This window comes from Thamnophis elegans, chromosome 12 (assembly GCF_009769535.1).
Source record: "Thamnophis elegans isolate rThaEle1 chromosome 12, rThaEle1.pri, whole genome shotgun sequence".
Taxonomy (NCBI): Eukaryota; Metazoa; Chordata; class Lepidosauria; order Squamata; family Colubridae; genus Thamnophis; species Thamnophis elegans.
The window spans coordinates 23211564-23221315 of NC_045552.1; the positions used below are offsets into that span (position 1 = coordinate 23211564).

At 44.5% G+C, this 9752-nt stretch overlaps 1 protein-coding gene across 2 annotated transcripts; it reads left to right on the plus strand.

The window, feature by feature from the left end:
- Nucleotides 1-406: 406 nt before the first annotated feature.
- Nucleotides 407-9393, plus strand: SMIM12 (small integral membrane protein 12). 2 transcript variants are annotated; one of them, XM_032228143.1, is made up of 3 exons: nucleotides 407-503; nucleotides 8287-8590; nucleotides 8716-9393. In XM_032228143.1, the coding sequence occupies exon 2, from the start codon at nucleotides 8301-8303 to the stop codon at nucleotides 8580-8582; it is 282 nt and encodes a 93-aa protein (XP_032084034.1). In that variant the 5' UTR covers nucleotides 407-503; nucleotides 8287-8300; the 3' UTR covers nucleotides 8583-8590; nucleotides 8716-9393. The 2 variants fall into 2 exon arrangements, with proteins under 2 accessions (XP_032084034.1, XP_032084035.1); XM_032228144.1 differs by lacking the exon at nucleotides 407-503 and adding an exon at nucleotides 526-686.
- The last annotated feature ends 359 nt before the right edge of the window (nucleotides 9394-9752 follow it).

Sequence of the window (9752 nt, forward strand, 5' to 3'; positions counted from 1 at the left end):
GATAGATAGATAGATAGATAGATAGATAGATAGGTGTCTGAAGTCCATCTGAATTTTGGACCCAACCATGGGGGATACTGCAATGGTCATTTTTTGATCATTTTTGACCAACAGCCCATAGGTCATTTTTTCCCCCACGCCGTTGGAACTTTTGAAAGGTCACTAAACGAACCGTTGTTAAGTGGAGGACTACCCGTACATCTTCAAGCGAAACCAAGTGGAGGAACCGAAGCTCCCTCTGCCTCGGGGGGCGGGGGGAGGAGATGGCCAAGGAGGCGCGCCAAGCCGGGGCATCAGGACCGGGGAAGAAAGCGCCTCCCGCTCGCTCCCTCCCTCCTCCGACTGGCCTCTCCTCTCGCCGCCAATGGGCAGCCCTGGGCGGAGAGCCGCGGCGGCCAATGAAGCTGCGGCAGGAAGCGGAGCCAGGGCGCACGCGGAGCCCGCCGGAGGAGGCTTGGCCTGGCTTGGCGGCTCCGCTGGAGGAGGAGGAGGCAGAGGAGGAGGTGAGACGGAGGGCGGCGAGGGGAGGCGAGGGAATCCCGGCTGTCGGAAGCCCCGTTGCCTGCCTGCCTTCCTTCCTTCCCTGCGCGGTTTCCTTCCCCGCGGACGGCTGGCGCCGGGGTTGGGGCTGGGGAGGCCGGCTGGCGGGCTCCGGCTGCCTTTGGGTCGCGCCGATCACCCGCAAGGTCGCTCCCTGGAGCTTCTTCGGCCAGAGAGGGTCCCGACCTTGGAGGAGGAGGAGGGGGGGGGAGATCCGATGGAAAAGCGCCGCTTTTCAACCGGGTTGGAATTGGGGAGTCCTGGCTTACGCGTTCCGGGCGCCCCCTTTGGAAAAGAGCCAGGCCTTTTACCGCTGCGGGGGTAGCGCTTGTTTGTGTGTCCAACCCTGAGCTTCCCCTACTTGGAGTGGGGCAAGGGGCTGAGCAACCCGGCTAGCGGAAGTTAGGGGCCTGGGGATAGGAAAGCCACCCACCTGGTGTGGCATTGGGTGCGACCTTTGGGGGCGAAGAGGAAAGTTTGGAAGCCAAGGCAAGGGGTGATATAGAGTTGGCATCAGCTGTGTTGGCAGGTAGTTTCCCTTCCCCTGGATTTTAGATCCGGATCCTTCCAAAAACTGTAACTCTTTCCCTGTTAATGCTGGATCTTGCAGGACGGGATTACAGTTTTAGCAGATCTGAAATGGATCTTTATCCAGTTCCCTCTGCCTTGGTAGAAAAAGATAGAGGAGATCATCCTGGGCAGTGATGAATTAAACAGTTTAAACAGTAACAGAGTTGGAAGGGATCTAGGAGGTCATCTAGTCCAACCCCCTGCTCATGAACTGCCAACCTTTCTGATCAAAAAGCATGGTGTCTTAGCCACTGAGCCACCTAGTCAGACTAAATAGCACTAGCACTTGGCAAGAGCACTTAGACTTAAATACAACTTCACTCTTTGTACTTCAGTGAGTTGTGCAAGCTTAACTTTTGGTCTTGTATGTAAGCTTTGTCCTCTAACTTGACTGCCCTTCTGCCTAGAATTCCCCAGCCAGAATTCTGGGAGTTGAAGTCCGCCAGGTTTAAAGTTGCCAATGTTGGAGACCCCTGCACTAGGAAGTGTCACTCCCTGCCAGTCACTTATAGGAGTTTCCAGGGGGGGGGCAACCCTTCCCTTAACAGTTTTGCTCCCCCAATCCTGCAATTTCTGTCTGTCTTTAAAAATACCATTGTACGACTTTCAGGCACTTGTGCCTGGAAGGTTTATAAAATGGACCCAATGTTTAGAGCAGGGTTTCTAAATCTCAGCAGCTTGAAGATATGTCGAATCCGAAGCTAGCCGGAGTTGAAGTCCCAGTTTGCAAAAACAACCTGTAGCTGTTAGACTGAGGGTGCCTTCCTCCTTTGATTCAAAAGGCTGATTTCCATATTATTTTCCAAAAGGTGGGCTGTGATGTCTCCGAAAGAGAATGGAAAGCTACGTTCTCCCACACCACACTATGTAGAATATAGATTTCATAGAGATAGCAAAAATGTGAGGTTCCCTATTATATATACATATATAATATTATAATACATAGGTAAAGGTAAAGGCTCCCCTGCACATGTGCTAGTAGTTCCTGACTCTAGGGGGCGGTGCACATCTCCATTTCAAAACCGAAGAGCCAGTGCTGTCCAAAGAAGTCTCCGTGGTCATCTGGCTGGCATGACTAAACGACAAAGCACACCGACTACTGTTACCTTCCTATCAAAGGTGGTTTCTGTTTTTCTACTTGCATTTTTTAACGTACTTTCGAACAGCTAGGTGGGCAGAAGCTGGGACAAGTAACGGGAGCTCATTCCATTATGTGGTGCTAGGGATTTGAACAGTTGAACTGCCAACTTTCTGATCGACAAGCTCAGTGTCTTAGCCGCTGAGCCACCACATCTCTCAATCTCTCTCTCTCTCTCTCTCTCTTCCCCTCCCTCTCTATACATACATACATACATGCATGCATACATACATGCATACATACATACATACATACAATATCTATCTCTCTTTCTCTACACACACACACACAGACAGACAGACAGACAGACAGACAGACAGAACATAAATTGTTTCAACTTCTAATCTGAAAATGATGCTTTAGGGCATTGCACAGCAGAACAACCAGACACGAGGACAGTTTCCCCCGAATGCCATCACTCTGGTAAACAACTAATTCCCACAACACTGTCAAACTATTTACTAAGATAGTATTACTATTATTCTTCTCATCCTTCCTATTACCTATCTCCTCCCACTTACGACTATAACCTTGTTGCTTGTATCTCTACGATTTATATTGTTTTATTTGTTTCCTAGTATAATTTGATTATACTTATTAGTAACATTGACTACCACTAAGTGTTGTATCTTATGATTCTTGATGAATGTATTCTATAATATTTTATTTTTCTTTATGTACACTGAGAGCCTATGCACCAAAGACAAATTCCTTGTGTGTCCAATCACACTTGGCCAATAAAGAATTCTATTCCATTCCACTCCACTCCATTCTATTCTATTCTATTCTATTCTAGTGGGGTTAGACAACCAAAATGTTCAAGAACATGCTCAGGCTTCATCACATGCCTCTCCTGTAGTATTTCCTTGAATGCAACTTTAATTTTTTTGGTTTTATCTTCAGTAGAAGGTAAAAAATGGAGAGGCTAAGATGAACTAATGTCTGGTTTGTCCTATCTATCCGTCTGTCTCTTTCTGTGTGTCCAAATTGCATGGCCTTGTCAATTCTCTTGGTGTGGGATGCTGTTGTTCTGCAAGGCTGGGGACTTGAGACTTTCATGGCCTTGTTCTTGAGCAGTAGAGAAGATCCATTTTGGTTCAACTTCATTTCTCTTCTGCTTCATTTCTTTTCTGCCAAGCTTCTACTTTGTCCTTGTCTCTCTCTCTCTCTTTTGGATATGACATGGAACCATGAGGTTACCTCAAAATTTGGAGCAAGGTATTGTCAATATTTAAAAGGGACGCGGTGGCTCAGTGGCTAAGACACTGAGTTTGTCGATCAGAAAGGTCGGCAATTCAGCGGTTTGAATTCCTACCGCCACATAACGGAGTGAGCTCTCATTACTTGTCCCAGTTTCCGCCAACCTAGCAATTCGAAAACATGTTAAAAAATGCAAGTAGAAAAATAGGAACCACCTTTGGTGGGAAGGTAACAGAGTTCCATGCACTTTCAGTGTTTAGTCATGCTGGCCACATGACCACGGAGACGTCTTCGGACAGTGCTGGCTCTTCGGCTTTGAAACGGAGATCAGCACCGCCCCCTAAAGTCTGGAACGACTAGCACATATGTGTGAGGAGAACCTTTACCTAAGCGAGACAGTTGAGTAAGTTTTGCCCCATTGAACGACCTTTCTTGCCACAGTTGTAGAGTGAATCCCTGCTGTTGTTAAGGTTGTAACGTGGCTGTTAAGTGAATCTGACTTCCCCATTGACTTTGCTTGTCAGAAGATCGCCAAAAGGGGATCACATGACCCAGGGACACTGCAACCGTCATAAATATAAGTCAGTTGTAAGATAATGTAATATTATGTATTGTAATTTTTTCTCCATTTTCCCATCAAAGATTCTCAGGAGAGACAATTCCGGCTTCAGCTCTATCCTTTGCTCAGTTATCTCTTCCAGCCACTTCCTTATCTTGCAAGCTACTTTCTAAATACAGCTGGCACTGATCAAAATTAACTGCACAATCTAAGGTGCCCAGAGATAATAGTCTAATCTAGAAGTAGTCCTCTATTCTCATGATGCTCTTCCAAGCAGTAGCCTTCTATGTTTTTCTATGTCTTTGGCTATAGATACAATAGTATTGACGCTTGTCAGAGTGTTGGCAGCGTGGCTTATGAGATAAACCCAGGAGCAAAATACAGCACACAGAGCCTTTAGACAATTGATAGTGGTTTATATACATATATATAGAAACATACACACGGCAGATAAATCCCTTACCACTCAGCTATGGACACAAGGAGAGAAATAAGATACACGACGAGAGAGAGAAATGCCCTCTAATGACCACCTATATGTAGGCACCTCTTAAAATGGTAAATGACTTGTATGGATTCCATCAGAGTCTTAAACCAGCTATGCCTGTATTGCTGTATCATCCTCATTGCAACAGCTTACACATGGCAGCTATGAAATCCTCATTACCTGACAACACTTTAGGAGAATTGGAAATTAAGTTATTGGATTAGAGACATTAGAGAAAAACAAGAGTATCACCGCATTCTCAGTGTTAGATCAAAGTCGTGACATAGTTCTTTGTTTCTCAAACTTGGCAACTTTAAGATGAGTGGATTTCAGGATGGCTGGCTGGGAAATTCTGGGAGTTGAAGTCCACATATCTTGAAAGTTGCTAAGGTTGGGAAACACTAGTTTAGGGAAGTGGTGACATTGCTATCCTTCCTAGACAGAAGAGGCCTTGCTTAGTTATCTGTGCTCAGATAATTTTACAAATAAATCATTATCTTTCCTGAAAATTCCAACTCCCCTCCATTATTACTGGGAATCTAATTAGCTGTTCATAAATAGGAACATAGGTTTCCGGTACATTTCCAAATACAGTACAGGATGCAGGTGCTTGCTTTAAAAAGACCTGGATAATTTGGGATCTTAACAGCTGTCAAAACAGTCTTTCAGGCTCATATTGTAGATAATCCCAAGAAGCTTTGATGTGTTTTGAGATAAAAAGCAATTTTGGGAAGGACATTCATAAATTTGGGTCTACCTTTGGAAAAAGGTGGTTCAGTGGCTAAGATGCTGAACTTGTTGATCAGAAAGGTCAGCAGTTTCATGGTTCGAATCCCTAGCGCCACGTAACAGAGGGAGCTCCCCTTATTTGTCCCAGCTTCTGCCAACCTAGCAGTTTGAAAGCAAATAGAAAAATAGGAACAACCTTTGGTGGGAAGGTAACAACGTTCTGCGTGCCTTCGGCATTTAGTCATGCCGGCCACATGACCATGGAGATGGACAGCGCTGCTGGCTCTTCACCTTTGAAACAGAGATGAGCACTGCTCCCTAGAGTCGGGAACGACTAGTACATATGTGTGAGGGGAACCTTTACCTTGGAACCAAAAGTCAATGAAGGCCACTAGTTCATGTCAACTGCCCTCTTAATGTTTTACAATATCATAAGTGAAGAATTTCTGATGTGTTTTTTTCCAAAAGCCCTTCTGTTTAAAATGTATATTTTACAATGCAGTTCTTGTTGGCATTCTTCTAAAAGGACACCTGAGTTTGAATGATAGGTATATATTATACTGAATTGGCTCTTGTTCTTTTGTAAACTATGTATTTTTTTTCAAAGCCAGCTAAATGTTTTTGATCTATTCAATCTATGCTTTCATTTCCTAGCCTATTGGGTTAGAGTTATTAAAAAAACCCTGTTATTCAGAGAATGTTTGCCCAAACAACTATAGAATGAATGAATGTGATGGTCTGATTTGCCTCAAATTTCCTTTCCCATAAGAAAGAAAAAAATTAAGAAGGCATCCCCATCAATATGATCTAGTTTTTATTCAATTACAATTACAATTACAAAAGTTTTCATTTTTGAAGTTAGATATAATTTGGCATTTAAAAAATTTGTCCAGCTTTTAATTTTTTTCCTTCTTTGATTTCCAGCTTTTCTTTTTCTTTTTAACTACAGAAATTATTGTTTAGTAGGTTAGCTTTTATGTATAGGTGCAAAAAGGAGGGAGTGGGAGGGGTGGGGCCAGTCAATGGTGTGATTTACTGCTTCTCTGAACTGTGTGTAATCGCCGTTGGTGGTTCTATAGAAACTGTCCGAACCGGCTGAATCTCACCCCTGCTTGTAAGGGCTGACAGAGCCTCTGCCTTGCTGAAGCGGGGCGAGAGGCCACAGTGAGAACTGGGTGGGTGTGTTTGTTTGCAATAGGACTTTGGAGCCAAGCAAGCAAGAGATAATTCTGCTTAAATAAAGTGCTTTTGATTTCTGGCTCTCTGCAAAGGAAAGAGCCCAGGGGACAAAATGACATTTCAAACAGCTACCCAGGGAAAATCAATCAAGAGCCTTTGTGGCTTTTTAAAGACCAATAAAGTTAGGGTTAGTCTTTTAAAGTGCTATCACATCCTCCGGGTGGCTTGTTTTGTCGTCTCCCCGGGGAATTCAATCACCTACAGATAAATACCCCTCCTTGTAGGAAAATGGGATTCTTGACCCCCCCCCTCTGCCAAAAGCCATTGTTTGTTGAAATTGTGCCCCTACAGATGTGCCTTAAATGCAAGCTTCCTGCCAAATTAAGGGGGCAGATACAGAGGTATAACAGTCCCCCTACCACTCTTAAAGGTAAAGATTCCCCTCACACATGTGTGCTAGTCGTTCCTGACTCTAGGGGTTGGTGCTCATCTCCGTTTCAAAGCCAACGAGCCAGCGCTGTACAAAGGGATCTCCGTGGTCATGTGGCCGGCATGACTAAAAATCGAAGCCACACAGAACGCTGTTGCCTTCCCACCAAAGGTGGTTCCTATGATTCTACTTGCATTTTTACATGCTTTCAAACTGCTAGTGTGGCAGAAGCTGGGACAAATAACGGGAGCACACTCAATTACGCAGCACTAGGGATTCGAACTGCCGCAGATTTCTTTACCCTTAAACGTTTCAAAATGAATTAAAAGCAGAGCGGACTTGCAGCTTCTTGCATTCTCTTTCACTAATAAATAAAAATGGTTATTTGATCACAGCCCAGAGCATTCACAATGGGTTTACCACTTGTGCAGAAGAGATGACGGAGTAATGAGTATCTACAAGATAGATGAATGGATAACCACAACTCAAGATTGAATTGCGGTGTCTTTGGTGCTCTCTGAGCTTATCTTACAGACATTTCATTGCTAAACTAGGTAACATCATCAGTACCAATGGAACAGAGGTGGTATTCAGCAGGGTCTGACCAGTTCTGGAGAACCGGTAGTGGAAATTTTGAGTAGTTCGGAGAACTGGCAAACAGCACCTCTGGCTGGCCCCACCCCCATCTATTCTCTGCGTCCTGAGTCCCAGCTGATCGGGAGGAAGTGGGGATTTTACAGTATCCTTCCCCTGCCATGCCCACCAAGCCACGCCCACAGAACCGGTAGTATACATTTATGAACCTTACCACTGCAATGGAACATCTGCAAGAAAATTCTAATTCTAAAAACACCAAGCTCAAACAGCACCAAAGACCCCGATGCTTTTAAGCAGGCGCTTAAAGTTAGGATTTCTGCCCAGACTGATCATACCTGAAGAATATAAGAGGGTTTCCCCGTGCAATTCCATTTTCTGAGCATGCCTCGAATGTCACTCGCCAGTCCTCAACTTATGACCATAATCAAGCCCCCAAATTTCTGTTTGGAGAGGAGAGCCACTTGTTAAATGAGTTTTTGCTCCATTTGAACGATCTTTCTTTCAACTGCAGTTGTTAAGCGAATCCCTATGGTTGATACGTTACTAACCCGGTTGTTAAGTGAACCTGAGTTCCCCATGGACTTTGCTTGTCAGCAGGTCGCAAAAGGGGATCACGTGACCTTGGGACACAGGAACGGTCATAAGCATGAACCAGTTGCAGAGCATCTAAATTTTGATCATATGATCATGGGGATGCTGCAAAGATCGTAAGTGTGGAAAAACTGGTCATTGGTCTCTTTTTCAATGCTGTTGTAACTTTGACCAGTCCCTAAGTGAATTGTTGTAAGTCAAGGACTACCTGTATAGGTTTGATGGAGTGTCTAGTTCTTCAACAGTGTCTTCCTTCCCTTCTACAGAACCTGCTGGAGTCATGTGGCCCCTCTTCTGGGTGGGCATACGGACCTATGCTCCTTACGTCACCTTCCCTGTCGCCTTTGTGGTCGGGGTGGTGGGCTACAATCTTGAGTGGTTCATCCGGGGCAAGCCCCCGCCGCAGACCCCCGAGGACGAGAAGAGCATTTCGGAACGACGGGAGGACCGTAAGCTCCAAGAGAGCGTTGGGAAAGACTTGACCCAAGTGGTCAGCCTGAAGGACAAGCTGGAATTTGCTCCCAAAGCTGTTCTCAACCGGAACCGGCCTGAGAAGAATTAAGGAACCTGGTTTGTTTCCTTGTTGGCCAGTTAACATTTTCTTTTTTTATTGGAGGTCGGACTTCTCTGATTTTTGAATGTTGGTTTCCTACCACTGCTGAGTCCATGTAATGTATGTTTGCCATTCTTGCCAGGTTAAGCAGATTTCTGCAGCTGCTGGGATCCCAAAGGAGATGAAGACGGACTTCACAAATCTTGATATTTGTCGTTGACTTCAGAATCTCCACTCTTCCATAAAAGGTTCTTTATCCTCTACTGGAATATCTTCCATCGTCATGGCAGAATCCCAGTTAATGGAGACCCAAAAGATCAGTTCACATCCAAGGTGGGATTGGACTCTTAAGGGGATTGTCGCAAAGTATGTAGATCTCTTTTAAGGGAAGATCTCTCCTTCAAATAGCTCAGAGACTTTTTGACTCTGGACAAGTGAATGAAAAACGGTTCCTGTGTCTGCTGGAAACCTCCGTTCAAGTGGGACGCGCTCGGCTGGCTGCCAGAGGCCACTGTGGACCGTATTTGCACTGTCCCCTCTCAGGAAATTGTGTATTTCTTTCCCTGGGAATTTCTGTTGGGGAGTTTGTGCTGGTTTTTTGTTTTGTTTTTAAGAATACCAACCCACTGCTGAAATTAAAAGATTTAAATCAGTCTCTGTGTTTGGGGAGCCATGCGTTTTATACAGGAGATGGCGGGTGGGAGAGGATAAATCTATCTGCAGGTTGTATTAGCTGTGCCTTTTGCATGCAAACTGCTTAAAAGAGTTTCATTTGTGTCTTAGGGGGTTCATTAATAAAAAGGAATGAAGGAGAATTTTACCCAGAGAAGTTCATATTATTATTATTTTTCTAAATGAATAAAAGTAACTTTGAATCTGCTGGAAATGCAAATTTGACATGGACTGTTCAGGTGCCTTTTTAAATACCCTACCCTCTCTCTGCTTTGTTGCAATTTTGCATGTATTGCCTTCCAAATCAAAAGAAAAAATAATAATGGCTATCTGCAGTATGTGCATAGGAGAGATTATTTTAGTTTTCTCTCTCTCTCTCTCTCTCTGTGTGTGCAGGCTCTTTTTAAAAGACTGCAGTGATGAAGAACCCACAACTTCTGAAGGCAAGCTGTTCCACTGGTTAATTGTTCGGTCATGAAGTTTCTCCTTAGTTCAATGTTGCTTCTC